This window comes from Leucoraja erinacea, chromosome 19 (genome assembly GCF_028641065.1).
Source record: "Leucoraja erinacea ecotype New England chromosome 19, Leri_hhj_1, whole genome shotgun sequence".
Classification (NCBI taxonomy): Eukaryota; Metazoa; Chordata; class Chondrichthyes; order Rajiformes; family Rajidae; genus Leucoraja; species Leucoraja erinaceus.
The window spans coordinates 13709133-13727099 of record NC_073395.1 but is presented as its reverse complement, the minus strand read 5'-3'; the positions used below and the strand labels follow the sequence as shown (position 1 = coordinate 13727099).

The 17967-nt window shown below is 43.0% G+C and overlaps 1 protein-coding gene across 5 annotated transcripts in view; it reads left to right on the top strand.

The window, feature by feature from the left end:
* Nucleotides 1–17967, top strand: part of hipk2 (homeodomain interacting protein kinase 2) — a 183355-nt gene that overhangs the window by 143043 nt on the left and 22345 nt on the right. For 4 of the 5 annotated variants that reach the window (XM_055650351.1, XM_055650353.1, XM_055650354.1 and 1 more), the window contains 6 exons: nt 3970–4154; nt 6005–6167; nt 9607–9826; nt 11835–11956; nt 13822–13964; nt 16539–16715. In XM_055650351.1, coding sequence (XP_055506326.1) covers nt 3970–4154; nt 6005–6167; nt 9607–9826; nt 11835–11956; nt 13822–13964; nt 16539–16715 — 1010 coding nt within the window. The remainder of the gene's footprint in view (nt 1–3969; nt 4155–6004; nt 6168–9606; nt 9827–11834; nt 11957–13821; nt 13965–16538; nt 16716–17967) is intronic. The other variant, XM_055650352.1, reaches the window with a different exon arrangement.

Below are 17967 nucleotides of genomic sequence, written 5' to 3'. Positions count from 1 at the left end.
TAAACCGAATATAGACACAAAACGTTGAAGTAACTCAGCGGGTCAGGCAGGATCTCTGGAGAAAAGGAATAGGTGACGTTTCAGGTGGAGACCCTTCTTCAGACTGAGAGTCAGGGGAAAGGGTAATGAAAGATATAGATAGATATATAGAGAGATACAGAACAAATGAATGAAAGGAATGCAAAAAAGTAATGATGATAAAGGAAATGGGCCATTTCCTGTGGGCTAGGTGAAAACGAGTTATACAGACAATGAGAGGACGACAGTGAAACTAGTACAACGAGTAGGGTGGGGGAGGGATGGACGGAGAGAGAGGGGATGCAAGGTTACTTGAAGTTAGAGAAATCAATATTTATCACTCGGAAACATGTATCCGTGCACAGCCTCAAACTGAAGTGTACACGCATGCACACAGAAACAGTTAAATACACAATCAGAGGGCTGCATACACAAGCTCCCACACACATCGGCTAACTTTCTGTGGGGGAAAAAACAAATCAATTTTATTTTATGTTTTAATCCTGGAGGGATGAATATCAATTCCAATCCAACCTCAGCACAAACTGAACCCACAGACTGTGTGGTGTGTGCAGCCCCAGTATTTGAGCTCACCAAAGCAGGGAGCCACTCGAAGATCGACCAACTATATTCTTTCTTTTTTAGCTGGACTAAAAATACAAATGGGTCAAAATGACTGATGGCATTTGGTATTGTGATTATTCCATTATTTTTCTACACCATGCCTGTGCTGTGATGACCCAGTTCTAAAACATGAGGACATTTTTTACTCAAATCTCCATTGCAATGCACCATACGTACAACAGCAAAATGTTTTAATGCTTTGCATTGAAGAAAACTTCTTGTGTAGGTGCTTTGAGCACAAATGCAGCTTGTGACGTTCAAAACTCCAGTCACTACTAATGTTCCCAGTCCCAATCACATCAGAGCGAGGGGCAGAGATGTGTGAAGTTCAGGTAAAGAGTAGAGGGAGTGGAAATTAGGTGTATACACACACCAGGCCCAGTGTATCGTGGCCACAGTTATTTAAATGTTTAGGAAGGAACAGCAGATGCTGGTTTACACCAAAGCTTGACACAAAATTCTGGAATAACTCAGCGGGACTGGCAGCATCTCCGGATAGAAGGAATGGGTGACGTTTCGTGGTACAAGATCTTTCTTCAGGCTAGGGAAGACTCAGTCTGAAGAAGGGCCTCGACCCAAAACATCAGCCATTCCGAGTATCCAGAGATGCTACATGTCCAGCTGAGTTTCTCCAGCATTTTGTGTCTCTCTATTAAAATGTTTGATGAGTTTCAGTGGTGATAGACTTTTAGTATTCCACCTCTACATTTCAGGAAGTCACAGAATGGATACAGCACAGAAGGAGGCCATTCACTTGTTGAGTCCATACTAGCTGTAGCTTCAGAATCAACCCCTCCATCTGGAAACTGTAATTCCATGTAATTCATCCACATCAAAGATATCAGACTGCTGTTAGCCAAACTGTGTGTGTGTGTGTGTGTGTGTGTGTGTGTGTGTGTGTGTGTGTGTGTGTGTGTGTGTGTGTGAGCCCGCGTGCATGCGTGCGTGTGTAATGGTTGGGTGCGAGAGGCAGGTATGTTTGTTTATACCTGAGTATATCTAAAACAGTTAGTAATTTGCAATGGCATAACAGCTGAGAACTAACCCAAATCTGAAAGGACAGTACTATTAAAGATTTTTGTATGCTCATTTGTTGGTGTGAGTTGATAATAAGGCAGAGTATCAGTGGGTGGGTGGAGCAGTGGTACAGCTGGTAGAGCCACTGCCTCACAGTGCCAGAGACCCGGGTTCGATCCTGACTTTGGGCGCTGTCTGTGTGAAGTTTGCATGTTCTCTCTGTGACCATGTGTGTTTTCTCCCACATCCCAAAGATGTCCAGGTTTTGTAGATTAATTGGCCACTAAAATTGCCTCTAATGTGTAGAGAGTGGATGAGAAAGTGGAATAACATAGAACTAGTGTGACTGGGTGATCAATGATTGGTGTGGACTAGGTGGGCCGAAGGGCCTGTTGCTGTGCTGTATCTGTATACCAAATGAAGAGGCGAGGCACCTTTGCATTTCCTTGCCAAATGAAGAGACTTTTGGATAGGCACATTGATGTCCAGGGAATGGAGGGATGGAGGTGTAGGTAGATAAGAATTGGTCTTGGCATCATGTCCAGCATAAACATTGTGAGCTGAAGGCCTGTTCTTGTGCTGCACTGTTCTGAGCTGAAGGATTGTAAAATTAATGGTACTGGTCTAAATAGGAAGGGAAAATCCAGTTCAATTTCAGTTTAGTTTATTGTCGCGTGTACCGAAGTACAGAGAAAAGCTTTTTGTTGCGTGCTGACCAGTCAGTAGAAAGACAATACATGATTACAATCAATCCATTTACAGTGTATACATACACGATCATGGAATAAAGTTTAGTGCAAGATAAAGCCAGCAAAGTCCGGTCATGGATTGTCCAAGGGTCAGCAGAGGTAGATAGTAGTTCAGCACTGCTCTCTGATGGTGGTAGAGTGAGTGAATTTATTATTCAGAATTCAGAAAATTAAAAGAACACAATGATTGGATTGTGAAAAATGGAAGAAAAATTAAATATTAAAATGTTATATTTTATACTTTTATTATATCTAAAAAAATTGTTGACAAAAAGAAGACACCATTCTCGTGAAATTTAATAATTTACAACTACTCATTGTTAAAAAGATACCTTGGATTTGAAATTGATTCAAAAATAATTAAATTGTAACTTGAGGCTGAAGAAGGGTCCCAACCCGAATCATCACCCATCATTTTTCTCCACAGATGCGGCTTGACCCGCTGAGTTACTCCAGCACTTTGTGTCTTCCAATGCAACTATAACTCTGTCAGGTTATTCAGTGCGTGTCAGGGAGAAGGTAGATCGTGTCGACACAATGCAAAGGGCTGCACAGTGCAAGCAGGACCAGCTGTATCCCGTGGCTGATGTTGCTGCACCATTAGAGCATGTTTAATGGTGACCACAGTTCGCCTCGCTGCCATGTTGACAACAAGCGCTGGTCTACTTAATATATAAAGAATTGTGGATAAATAAGGATGTGATAGAAGGAACTGCAGATGCTGGTTTAAACCGAAGATAGCCACAAAACACTGTAGTAACTCAGCGGGTCAGGCAGCATCTCTGGGGAAAAGGGGCAAGTGACGTTTCGAGTCGAGACCCTTCTTCAGACTGAGAGTCGGGGAAAGGGAAATGAGAGATATAGATGGTGATATAGAGAGATATAGAACAAATGAATGAAATATAAACAAAAAGTAACAATGATCAAAGAAAGGTGGAGCCCACAATGGTCCATTGTTGGTTGTGGGCTAGGTGATAACAAGTTGTACAGAATAGTGAAACGCAACAGGATAATAGTGAAACTAGTACGCCAACTAGGGGGGGAGGGGGGTGATGGAGAGACAGGGGATCTCAAGTTGTTTTTATACTATTTTATTAGATACATTGATCGATACACCTATGTGTAAATAATCTGTGTAGATTTGTTTAGATAAACCTACCTTGTAACATCCTGGCAAGTTACAAATATTCTCTGGTGTATGTCTGCAATGCATTATATTGACCTTGAAGAACTTCAGATCATATATCTATTGTTAAGTTGGTCTATTTCTATGAAGAATAGGTAATTGTTGTTCTACTTGGGCCGCCACTACAGCTGTGTTTTTAGCATTGTGGAGAGCACCGTGAGAATGGGGGCTTATGGAGAAAGCATTCTCCCTAACTCTCCCGTATTGTCCACAAAAGACTTTGTATACCTATTGGGAAACCGTTGATCCACACCTGCCACTGTCCTGTGCATTGCCCTGTGCTTGCAACCCTACTGAGGAACGCAAGCAGTTGCTGTGTTTGTTGTCGCTGCAGGTTTGGTTTGTTCCCATCTAATGCTAGTCTTTCTCTTGCAGGTGAACATGACCACGGATTTGGAGGGAAGTGAGATGTTGGCAGAGAAGGCGGACAGACGGGAGTTTATCGATCTGCTGAAGAAGATGTTGACCATTGATGCAGACAAGAGAATTACTCCGATTGAAACACTGAGCCATCCCTTTGTCATGATGACCCATCTACTGGATTTTCCTCATAGCACACAGTACGTTCGCACCTGCCAGAGCAGGCGCCATTCCTAACCCTTGCATGTGTCTGAGGATGAACCTGACGCTTTCCAACGTTATTATTATATTTGACCCTTTTGAATGTCAAAACAATACCACACTATCAGTAAGGTTGTCTACAGAACATCAACTGACTCCTCTGTCCAAACTCAGCTGCAACGGAATCCCTCATGCATGCTTTTGTTATTGCTAAGCTTGTCTAAGCCAAGGTACTAACAGCCAAAGGTAGACACATAGCAGTCAGCGGGTCAGGCAGCATATCTGGAGAAATAGGATGGGATGATGTTTCGGGTCGGGACCCTGCTTCAGACCCTTCTTCTTCAGACTAACAGCTGACATCTATTCTTCTATCATCCACAAGTGGGGTCACCATAATGTAGCATAATGTAGGTGGCAGTGCATGATAGTGGGGAACGAAAATTAAGAGAGGCGTTGGTACGAATAGGAAGAGGTGAATGAATTCTGACATAGCCAGAGGGGGGGAAAAAAAGTTGAATTCTGGAAATTTCCATATACATTTCTAATGTTTCTCTTGACAGAAAGAGAACACGTGGCCCTTTGTATCTATTATTATAGCACAGACTGATCTCATTTCTCCTCTCATCTTTATTGTATAACCTATTCTTAAATGTGTCCTACATTCTACATCAACTTTTCCCAGATTTTGCCACACACACAGCAGGGGGAAATTTACAGTGGCGTATTAGACCACCATGGGAGAAACCAGAACACCCAAGAAAATCCCAGCAGCACAGGAGAAAGTACTAACTCCACACAAACAGCACCCATGGGCAGGATTAAGTTGGTACTGAGGCAGCAGCTCTATGTGTTATGCCACAGTGCCATTCAAAGTGTAAGTGACAAGACTCAAATAGTTGATTACCCAAAATGACTGAATTTGGCATTGAGACTGGAAGGCCATACCAGGTCTCAGTGGAAGATAAGGTGCTGTTCTTCAAATTTTCATTTGAGTTTTGCAGGAACAGTGTTGGAGGCTGAAGATCAGAGTGAGAATGAATGAGACAATTAGTGCCAAGCAGCTGCAAGCTCAGGGTCACCCTCGCAAACTAAATGGATCTTTTCCACAAAGCTGTCACCTAATCTTCACAACATCCCCCCCCAATCTAAGGGGCGGAGTTGGAGACTAACGTTAAACCTGTCATTGATTTTTATTGTCAAGCCATTTCACTTTTGGATCCACTAGGATTTTTAGGCCATAATCTGTGAGGGAACGGATTGTAACAAATGGATTTTAGAAAGGTAAGTTAGTGAGAAGGTGTTCAGCCTGAATCAAGAAGTGTACAATCTGTTGAGGTCACTTGCAGAAAGCAGATTGGAAATATTGTTACATTTCAAGCATCTTTGAGCTAATTAGAAGAAAATTATTGGCCTTCTGATAGGAAGTTTATGGCTAAGACTACGGGTGCTATCCGTACGGAGTTTGTACGTTCTCCGCATGCCCTTGTGGGGTTTCTCCGGGTGCTTCGGTTTCCTCCCACACTCCAAAGATATACAGGTTTGGGGGCTAATTGGCTTCAGTAAATTTGGCAATTATCTCTAGGATAGTGTTAGTGTTATGGGGATCGATATTCAGTGTGCTCGGTGGGCCAAAGGGCCTGTTTCCGCTCTGAATCTCTAAACTAAATTAAACTAAAAGTACATTGTGTAGAGGTCACTTACTACTTGTTGAAGGTAAATGGGAAATGTTGTTAAGTTTCAAGCATCTTTGCGCCGTCTCCAATTTGAAGAAAATCATGGCTAAGCCAAGTGACATCACTGTAGTTTTCCCCTTCTCAGTGAAGAATTTAACTCTTAATTCTTTTTTCAGCGTCAAGTCCTGCTTTCAGAACATGGAGATTTGCAAGCGAAGGGTTAATATGTACGACACAGTGAACCAGAGTAAGACACCATTCATCACACATGTAGCTCCAAGCACATCGAACAATCTTACCATGACCTTCAGCAACCAACTCAGTGCAGTTCAAAACCAGGTATGTGTATAACGAATGACCTTAACCTGGCCACAAGGGGTATGGCCAGCCGAGTACAGTTCATGAATAAGGTGTGGATCTAAACCAGGTTTTTATGAGTACACAAACTCAGAAGAACTGGAAACTCCTAGTTTCTGATCTCAATGCAAGATCATCTGATTAACATGGGTGACGTTTCTGTAAGGCCCGCCTTTTGCTACACTTGTCTCCTATTGATGGGGCTCTTGTGCAAGCTAACATGACCCCCACCATACATTAGATTGCCAGCAGTATGTAGATCCTGTGTACGTTTGAAGAGCCAAATACCCAACTCCTCCTCTATAGGGAGACCATGCTACTAGGTCCATTCCATTGCTAATATTTGTGTTAAGCCATATGGACAGAGTTCACAACGCAACCTGGAAGCTGCACGAGACAAAGACTCACAGTTGTCCTGTATTCTTTTTGTGGGCGATTCAATGATTCAATGATACTTTATTGTCAATGTACCTAGGTTCAGTGAAATGCTTAGTTTTGCACACAACCCGGTAAAATCATGTCGCAGACCTCACCTGGGCAGTGTACAAGTGTCGCCGGCAAAGTGGCACTGACCAAGTTACAACAGTCTTGTCTATTGCCCGCTGCTGTGCTTGGCAATAGCTTTCACCCCCACCAGGTCCCTTTCCGCTTTTGCCCCCACCCCCCCACTTTCGCCAGGTCCCCCACCATTCTCGGCACTCCCCCGCCCTCCCCGTCACAGATTCAGAACAACACGTACAATAATAAGTCAATGCAAACTGTTCTATAAATGAGGTAGATTGCGACTGATTTGCACTTTGCACTTCCAGCAGAAGGTACAGAAGCTTGAAACGCACACCACCAGACTCAGTAACAGCTTCCCCTCTGTTATCACATTCTCTAAACAGTCTCATTGCATGGCACCAATCACTCCAAAGTCAATTATAACTGCAAAGAACGGCCCTTCCATAAGCTAGGGTACTGTCCAATTCCCCTCTACCCCGTTGGCGACATTGTACTTTGCCTACGGACCTGATGCGATACAATGCTGAGAACTATACTCTGCACTCTGTATATTTCCCTTTGCTTTATCTATTGTACTTGAGTTTGACTTGATCGTATTTACGTACGATATTATCTGATCTGTTTGGATAGCTTGCAAAGCAAAGCTTTTCACTGTACCTCTGTATACAGTATGTGACGATAATAAACTTAAACAGTTGCATCAGATCAAGCCCAGGTATGGATTGCAATTAAAACAATTGCTATTGCACTTTCGTGCATGTTTGGGATTATTTTCAACTGCATTTAAAAAACTGGCTCATTCAGAGAAACATGAAAAAAAATGGAAATAACTGATCCCCCAACATCCTTGTAAAAAATCTACTGCTTGAACTGAAAATTAAAATATGTGATAGTAAATTGTGATGCAGGCACGAAGGGCCAAATGGCCTCCTCATGCACCCATTTTCTAAGTTAAACTGCCAAGGTCATTTACAGGACAGTTGGAAAGCAATCATTTAGCTCTCACTTTCATGAATAAGAGCTTAAAATGTTGGGTAAACAGTAACTCAATATGTTTAATCAACACACTAAGGTTTCAGTCTTAAAGAGGCACGGCTGCATCTGTGTTGACAAAGCTGCTTTACCACATTAATCATCGTGATATCATTCTCAATCTGAACAGCCAGTTGTCCTTGGAAAGTATGACTGTGTTCTCTGGGAACTGCCCTTTCCCTGAAACAGAAACAAGATTAAGGTTAAGACTGAAAATGAAAATAGTTTTCCAGGAGAAAATACTGTCGAAGCTGGAATTCTGAAAATGAAAACAGGAAACTCTGCAAATACTGAGCTGCCCAGGCAGCATCCGTGGAGAAAGATACCAAGTTAATGTTTCACCTTTTGTCATGTACCTCCTAGTTGATGAAAGGTTATTGATCGGAAACACAAGCTGTCTCCATAAATTCAACCTGACCTGCTGAGTTTCTGTAGCATTTTCTGGCTTTTATTTCATATTTAGAATTATTGTACAGCTGGACTGGTGGACAGGTACGTTGATAGTAGGCTGTAATTTCACATATTTATAGTTTCCTTGGTACTTTTTGTGCACCCAGAATGGGTATCTCATCAGGCAGAGTTTTATTTAAGTTAAGCTGTGGGTTAGTGCCTAGATTCCGCAGAAGATTAGAAGTGAGAAAACGCACACCTCCAGATTCAGAAGGTAGACGAAAATGCTGGAAAAACTCAGCAGGTGACACAGCATCCATGGAGCAAAGGAATAGGTGACGTTTCGGGTCGAGACCCTTCTTCAGACTGATGTGGGGGTGGGGGGCGGGAAGAAGAAAGGAAGAGGCGGAGACAGTGGGCAATGGGAGAGCTGCGAATAAGAAAAAACCATGGATTACCTGAAATTAGGGAAGTCAATGTTCATACCGCTGGGTGTAAACTACCCAAGCGAAATATGAGGTGCTGCTCCTCAAATTTAAGGTGGGACTCACTCTGGCCGGAGAAAACCCATACGATCACAGGGAGAACGTACAAACTCCATCCAGACAGCACCCATAATAATAATAATAATAATGTTTATTTATATAGCACTTTTCAACAAAACCAGTATTTGAACCAAAGTGCTTTACAGAGATTGATTAAATTAATTGAACAGATCAAGTGTCAATAAATCCATACAAAACAAAAAAGAGAAAAATAAAAAAGACACAGAACAGTACACTATAGAAATCAACATGAAACGTCCCCCCACAGCAGAATTCACTGTGAGGGAAGGCACTAAAAATATCCAGTTCTCCCCCCATAGTCCACCCGAGGTCGGGGTCTATATGTAGCCTCCTCAGCCAACTCGATGTTCTCAGGCCCTCTGCCACGAAGCTGGATCATCGGCGTCAGGTGAACAGTCAGGATCGAACCTGGATCTCTGGTGCCATGTGGCAGCAGCACCACAGTGGCTATGTTTATCCACCACTACTCCTAATCTAGTTTAGATTTGTACAGCAGGACATTAGCATCAATGCAAATAATTGAGCTACAGTCATTGTTACAAAATAAACTTTATTCAACCACATGTAGCATTACTGGGAAGTTAGAGCCAATTCTTTGGACAAACAATCTGCCAGGTAAAAATTAAAAAATAAGGAGCTGCTGAAGAATTTTCTAACTTTTAAACACCTTTATTGTTCTTTCAATGCAAGGCTCCACAATTTGATTTCTAAACAAATAAACTTATGATAATGTAAACTTTGATGTGATGAATTGTAATTGATTTTCTTCACCTTCTTAAAAAAAGTAAATGCACATTCTGGGCGGATCTCCAGGAAATCAAATTGTTTGGCCAAGATTTTGTGCTTTCTTTGTCATTTAATTTCTCCTTTCCCAGCCAGCCTTGCTTACCATTTCCTATTGTTTGTGTTATATCCCGTTATCCCTTTAGGCCAACAGTCTGGCTCCCACATCCACAAGTGCCACTCTTTCCCTTGCCAATTCTGACGTCTCCTTACTTAACTACCAATCTGCACTTTACCAGCCTTCAGCAGCTTCCATGGCAGCCGTTGCCCAGCGGACCATGCCTCTGCAGTCTGGAGCCTCGCAGCTGTGTGCCCGACCTGATCCCTTCCAACAGGCCTTAATTGTGTGCCCGCCTGGATTTCAAGGTGAGATGTGTTTGGTGTGGTTCGGTTCCTCTACCCCACATCCTGGACAATTCGGGCATAGGGAGGAACTGTAGGTGCTGGTTTGTACCGAAGACGGACGCCTACAAGTGCTGGAGTAACTCAGCAGGTCAGGCAGCATCTCTGGAGGTAAAGGATGGGTGACGTTTCGGGCCACGTCCTTTCTTCAGACAACTTGGGTCTCTTATTGGACAGCTCCTTGAGATTGAGGCGAGCTCTAACTTTGTTAGTTAGTTCTTAGTTTGGTAACAAGACCAATGTGAGATAAGGCAGGTGGTGGGTGAGGGCGATTGGGTGGGCAAGGTGAGGGGCTTCTTCTAATGCTTTCGGCCCCTGTAATTTGCCCCTAGTGGATGCTAAAGTGGGTTAATGGGTGGAAGATGGTTGGTGTGAACTAGGTGGACCAGGCTCATTTAAATGCTGTATCTCTAAACTAGAAACTAAATTAAACTAAACTGGCTTATGCAAGGCCTTTTTGTGCTCCCAATGCACGTCCTTAAGGTTCTTAATACCATCTTAAGTGAGCTAGAGACTTGTGAGCTTTAGATTCCTGAGAAGCAATGATGATGATACATTTGTTTAAGGAGGTTTTCAGCAGATCCTTTAATTTTTTTAACCTATGTCAACCTGGTAATCTTTTCCCCAATAGAACGTGGTATAGAGTGTAGAAGCACGGAACTGTGGATGCTGGTTTACAAAAGAAGACACAGAGTGCTGGAGTAGCTTAGAATTTCAGGAGAACATGGATAGGCAACGTTTTGGGTCAGGTCCCTTCTTCATATAAAGGGTCCTGACCCGAAACATCGCCTATCCATGTTCTCCTGTGATGCTGCCTGACCCGCTGAGCTACTCTAGCACTCTGTGTCTTCTTTGGAATAGAGTGTATGGTTTAGAGTTCTGGTGTTGGAAATGTGAATGACTTGGCCTGAGTGTAACTGGGACCTCAGCACTGGAGGTGTTGGCCTGAGAGAGGGAGACAACTTAATAAGTGCACGAGTCACTGTCTTCTATTGTTCTGAAAGCAGCTTGCCACACCATGAAACTGTGACACACACCCATCATCAAGAATGCTGAGCCCCATTAGCGAGTAGTTTCAAGAACGAGTTAGATTTAGTTCTTAGGGCTAACGGAATCGAGAGATATGGGGAGAAAGCAGGAACGAGGTATTGATTTTGGATGATCAGCCATGATCACATAGAATGGTGGTGCTGGCTCGAAGGGCCGAATGGCTGCTTCCTGTACCTATTTTCCATGTTTCTATGTCTATGTTTCTACTGAGTACCAGAGAGATCCAGAGTCTGATTCTTAACCCTTGTGTCAACAAGATGGGAGGAGAGGAGAAATTACTGATGTTCTTTGATCTCTGGAGCAGGTTGACCTGAACGAAGGATTAAAAAACTATGATATGGTGGGACAGAAGATAATTCCACCGGGGTGGATTTTGAGAGTCTGGACATAAATAAAAGATAGTCTATTAAATCCATGAGGGCTATTAAGTTTTACCTACTTGCCCATGACAAGGTTAAAATGTTGATAACCTGAACAGGAATAATTTAGGGAATGTGCCTTTGATGGTATTTAATGAGACTCGTGGAACATAAACACTGGGATAGAATAGTGGGTTTTGCTTTGTGCTGTAAGTTCAATGTAGATGGAATCAACACCAAAGAGGCTGCAGAACGTCCGGCTGTGGTAGAAAGTGTATTTGCTCTCAGGTAAGGAGCAGATTTGACCCAACTGTGAAAAACTCACATAACGTCCTGTTGGGAACTGGAGTCATGTGACAATGTAAATGTATTTGCCTATTGGGTAAGGAGCAGATTTGACCTAACGGTGAAGGACCTGGAGTGTCTCATGACCTTGTAAGCTTCAATGGGAAAAGTGATAACTTTTTAAAGGCTTCACATTGTGACGAAATACTTGTTTCAGACATTTTGTTCTTCATGTTTTTCTTCTTACCATCTGAACGCGCTGTGGTTGATGCCAATAGGATTGCAGGCCTCCCCTTCCAAGCACGCTGGGTACTCGGTCCGAATGGAGAACGCTCTTCCTATCGTCACGCAGGCTCCAGGAGCTCAGCCACTTCAGATCCAGCCCGGCCTACTAACACAGGTAGTTGAAACACTGGGCCGCACAGCCGGAGTGATCAAAGAGGCAATGTAGTGATCGATCAAGCAGGTAGACACAAAATGCTGGAGTAACTCAGCGGGACAGGCAGCATCTCTGGAGAGAGGGAATGTGTGACGTTTCAGGTCGAGACCCTTCTTCAGACTGAGAGTCAGGGGAAAGGGAAACGAGAGATATAGACGGCGATATAAAGAGATGTAGAACAAAGAAAAGAAAGATATGCAAAAAAGTAACAATGATCAAGGAAGTGGTCCATTGTTAGCTGTGTTAAACAAGTTATACAGACAATGAAATTCACCAGGAACGCCAGTGAAACTAGTACAATGACTAGGGTGGGGGAGGGACAGGGAGAGAGGGGATGCAGGGGTTACTTGGAAGTTAGAGAAATCAATAGTCATACCGCTGGATTGTAAGCTGCCCAATTGAAATATGAGGTAATGGTCCTCCAATTTGCGTTTGGCCTCACTCTGACAATGGAGGAGGCCAAAGGTCAGGACAGAAAGGTCAGCATGGGAATGGGAAGGGGAGTTAAGGTTTTTTGCAACCGGGAGATGTTCTGTCAACTAGACAGAACACAAGCTAAGAGCATACAAACCAGAAGATCTTGTCTGTGGTCCAGAGGGTTAGAAATATTGGAGCGGAATGCATTAGACATTCTCCAGCACTATGCTACTTAATGTCAAGTGAGGGAATTGTTGGAAGGCTGTTGTAGTTGGTTTCTGTAGGTCTTGGCGAGGGAGGGGGTAATTAAAAATGCTCCCGTTCGTGGTGATAATCCAATAACCTCTTGGTATGAGAACAAAGGAAAACTCTAATTACATAACAATTTTCCAGGTCTCAAGATGGCACAATGGAAGCTCTCACATTATTTTGAAAATCATTAGATAAATTAAATAATAAGTAGACATTTTCAAATAATGTTGATTAGTTGAATAAATACTGGCCGGGATAATGGGGATTTCTGACGATCTTCTTTAATGATGCTTTTGATCCATTTATCTGTAATTCTATAAAGAGTATATTGATTAGACTTCCCAGGGATGGTATAGTGTGGTTTGGTTTGACATTTGGGGATATGAGGATTTTTCTCCATAGAGGCATAGGAAGTGGTTTAAAATGTAGAGTATTGATAAATGTGAGAAGTGTTTCTTCTGGTTGAGTAAATCAGTGCTGGGGAAAACACCAACTGGGAACAAGGAGGGAGGTCAAGAGAAACTTCTGCAGTGAGGGCATAGAGCATGAATATGTTGCTGCATGGAGTGTTTGAAGCATAGGGCATGGTTCATTTTAAAGAAGAGGCAGATAATCATCTGAAGCAGAGGAAGAGACATGGCTAAAGGTAGGAACCAGAGCAGCGAGAATAGTTCTGTAAAACTATGGAAAGGGCTGAAGATAGACACAAATGCTGCAATGCTATAGTAACTCAGCGGGTCAGGCTGAGAAAAGGAATAGGTGACGTTTTGGGTCGAGGCGCTTCCTCAGACTGAGCCCGGGGAGAGGGAAACTAGAGATATGATAAAGTACAGAACAAATTAAAGCCACCACCAATGACCAAGGATAGGTGGAGCCCACAATAGTTCATTGTTGGTTGTGAAAGGGTGATAATGAATGGGGGGAAACGGTGAAATTAGCAAGACGACTATGAAACCAGCAGAATGAGTAGGGTAGGGGAGGGATGGAGAGAGAGGGTAAGCAAGAGTCACTTGAAATTAGAGAAATCAATATTCATACCTCTTGGTTGTAAGCTGTCCAAGCGAAATAGGTGCAACACGGAAATGATGAATTTAATCTGCACAGTTAAACCAATTGAGAAGGTGATGGTTGACGGATATTGTTTTTCTTCCATGTAGCAAACTTGGCCCAGTGGGACCCAGCAGATTATTTTACCTCAAGCATGGCAGCAGTTAACAGGAGTAACGACTCACGCCTCAATGCAGCATGCTGCTGTTCTTCCAGAGACAATGGCTGGAACCCAGCAACTAGCAGACTGGAGGTAAGCTCGATGAAAGCAAAGCAGAAATATGCAGGAATATTCAGCAGCTCAGGCCTACTGCATGCTTGACAATTAAAATGAGGTTAATTTTCTAATCGCTCCTCAACAGATGGATAGAATATCAGTATAAGGTAGACCTGATCTGTTGTGACACCAGGCATAATTGGTCAGATCTCTGTGCTGCCTTTCCGATGTATGTGGCAATTTGACCCCTCACACTGAAGCACAAAGTCATTGTGGAGTCAGGACTTTCTCTGAGGTAGCACAACTTATTCCAGAGAAATGAGGGGCAGGATAATTAAAGACATCCTGACAAAAGGTGCCACTGACGTTTCATTATCCTGAATCTTGTCACGTTTGCAAGGTGAGCAAAGCACCCATCTCCTTACCTTTGTTGACCTGCAAACTGAAATGTACCTTAATGAATGCATCAGCTTCTAATGTCACCGTCTTTAGATTCAATGTTGAGGGATGCACCAAATACTGTGCATTTTTGCTCCATCTCTGATAGTCTTTCTTGGACACATCTAGGCAGTACATTTTATCTCTCCAGGTATCACTGGCACCAGACAACTGGCCATTCACTACTGATGCCACTATGTACTTTAGTGTTGAGTAATTAAGGATGTCTCTTGGTCATCTTCTTTCCAATGTCAAGAGTCAAGGGTGTTTTATTGTCACAATGAAATTCTTACTTGTAGGAGCACTACAGAATATGTAAATATAGTACTCTGCAAACAATATAATCTATCTATCTATCTATCTATTATTATATAAAAGTCTGTGGCTGCCGCCTGCCGTCCATCCGTCCGTCCGGCTGCCGGCTGCCTTTCTTCCTTTTGATTCGCTGCTCCTTCCTATCAGCTTCCAACACACTTCAAAACAAAGTTGCAAGACAGGAACACTCTGAACTTTTCACCTCAATGGGATATCACAGCAAGTGCTTCAACAGGAGGGGGAGGGCCGATTGGTATTGCAATTGGAACTGCTGCAGCAGGCAGGGAGGTGAAATTGGATTTTTTTTTAAATCCACTGCTGAGGGAGGCAGGGGAGTGCTGGAATCTTACATTTGGGAACGGGTTCAGTTCCGTTGGAGGAGACGGGTGCATAGTGGAATATTGGGTTGGGGGATCACACCATTGGGGGAGCAGACCCAACGGGTCTGCACTTGGTCTAGTAAACAATAAAAGGTTCAGTGTGTGTGTGTATATATATATATATATATATAACACACACATAAATACATGCACATACACATTAAAACAAACCAACAAACAAAAATAGTGCAAAAAAAACTATGCCGCCAAGTTTAGTTTTCTAGAGATACAGCACGGACACAGGCCCTTCAGCCCACCAGGTCCACACCGACCAGCGATTCCCGCACATTAACCTACCACACATAACCTACACCCACTAGGGCCAATTTTTACATTTACCAAGCAAATTAACCTACAAACCTGTACGTTGTTGGAATGTTGGAGGAAACCTAAGTTCTCGGAGAAAACCCCATGCAGGTCACGGGAGAACGTACAAACTCTGTACAGACAGCACCTGTAATCGGGATCAAACTCGGGTCTCCGGCGCTGCATTCGCATTAAGGCAGCAACTCTCCCGCTATGCCACTGTGACCGTCTATGTGGTCCAGAGCTTATTTGGAGGTTGTAGTGTTTAATAACCTGATGGCTGTAGTGAAGAATGTCCCATTCATGTCCAATGGTTTACTTCCAGATTTGTCATGGCAGAGTTAAAGTAACTCATGCAGAGACCCTGTTCACTCATTCCTCACTTCCTTGCACACGACTTAGTTACCCAAATAACAACTGATTGGCTCAGTAATACCTATCTCCCATCACGGAGTTTGTCACCATCAAGCCAACTTGACCGTGCAGTGTTCTGTGCGAATTTTTACATGAACCAGAGATACATCCACAACTCGGGATCACAAATAAAAGGCAGTCAGTGATAAATCTATCAGTGACTTCTGGTGATACAAGTGAATGGCTCACCTGTCAAAGCTGCTCAGTCAGAGTGAACAATCATTTTACTTCGTTAAGTTTGTGATTCATTGCATATAAATGGAGTTATTGCAGGAGCTGACCATGTGTTTTTTAAACTTTAGTTTATTGTCACGTGTACCGAGGTGCAGTGAAAAGCTTTTGTTGTGTGCTAACCAGACAGCGGAAAGGTTATACATGATTAAAATCGGGTCGCTCATAGAGTAGAGATACATGTTTAAGGAATAACGTTTAGTGCAAGATAAATCTAGTAAAGTCCGATGAAAGATAGTCCGAAGGCCTCCAATGAAGTAGATAGTAGTTCAGGGCTGCTCTCTAGCAGTGGTGGGATGGTTCCGTTGCCTGATAACAGCTGGGGAAAAACTGTCCTTGAATCTGGAGGTGTGCGTTTTCATGTGTTAATCCCTTTCCCATTGCATTATCACTAATCTAGGAAAGACTCCAGTGAAAAATATTAATATATATGGTTAATTATTGTAACAGTGTTGCATGAGGCTAATTATTGTGATATTATTGTTTATTGTGCAATTCTCTCATTTAATGGCTTTATCTGGTTCAGGAACGCCCACCCGCACACAAGCCATTACAACACCATCATGCAGCAGCCGGCTCTGTTGGCAAGTCACATGACGCTGCCATCCGCTCAGCCGTTGAACATTGGCGTGGCTCATGTAATGAGACAGCAGCCCACCTCAAGCTCCTCGTCAAAGAAGAATAAGCAGCAGTCCTCCACCAGGTGTGTTCAATGTTTAGGAAGGAATTGCGGATGCTGGTTTATGCCGAAGATGGACACAAAGTGCTGGAGTAACTCAGCGGGTCTCTGGAGAGAAGGAATGCATGACGTTTCTGGGCCAAGACCCTTCTTCAATCTGAGAGGAGAGGGAGTCTAGAGATATGGAAGGTTAAGGTGTGAAACTGACTGTTTCAGCGGATGATGATAAGTTTATGTAGAATGGTTCAATGGTAGCTATGGGGAAAGTGACAAGGAGGCATACAATCAGGAAAATTGATCAGAAGGACAGTGAAACTAGTCGGAGAACTAGGGTGGGGGAGGAACGGAGCTAATTAATTTTATTGATTGTATGCCTTGTCACCTTTCCCTCAGCTAACAATGAACCATTCTACATTTCCTTTTAGCATTGTCTGCTTTGATCTATTGTTTTCACACCATACCCTTCCTTCCATGTCTCTCCTTTCTCAGTCTGAAGAAGGGTCTCGACTCAAAACGTCACCCATTCCTTCTCTCCAGAGATGCTGCCTGTCCTGCCGAGTTACTCCAGCATTTTGTGTACAATGTACCGTTGGGAACTTAACGCCATTGTTCTGAGGGTTGTATTGAACTTTTACTGGAAAGTCGGTGCCTGACCAAGAATTTTTTTTTCCTCTTAAAACATAACGTCTTTCACAATCTTGGAATGCTTTTCGCTCAGGCAAGTGCTTTTTGAAGTGTAATCACTGCTATAACATGTGGCAGTCAAGTTGTTTAAATGATGAATAATGGCATTTTCATTCAGTGCTTGTGTCTGTGTAGATTGGATACGTCCTATTTCAAAAAAATGAGATGAATCCACAACCTCTGATTTTCGACGTTCAAGTGCTACCTTGACACAAGAAAAAGAAAATAGTAGGAGGAGGCCATGAGGCCCCTCCATCAAGTGACTCCATGATTTAATATGGTCATGCCTGTTCCATGTGCAGGAAGAAACTGCAGATACTGGTTTATACCGAAGATAGACAAAATGTTGGAGTAACTCAGAGGGTCTGGCAGCATCTCTGGAGAAAAGGAATAGGTGACGTTTCGGGTCGAGCCTGAAGAAGGGTCTCGATCCGAAACGTCACCTATTCCTTTTCCCCAGAGATGCTGCCTGACCCACTGAGTTACTCCAGCATTTTGTGTCTATCTTCAAGACTGACATATGCTGACCGTAACACATTTCTGTGCCAGTCTCTCATAGCCCCCGATTTCTCAATCTTCCAAAAATAAATCT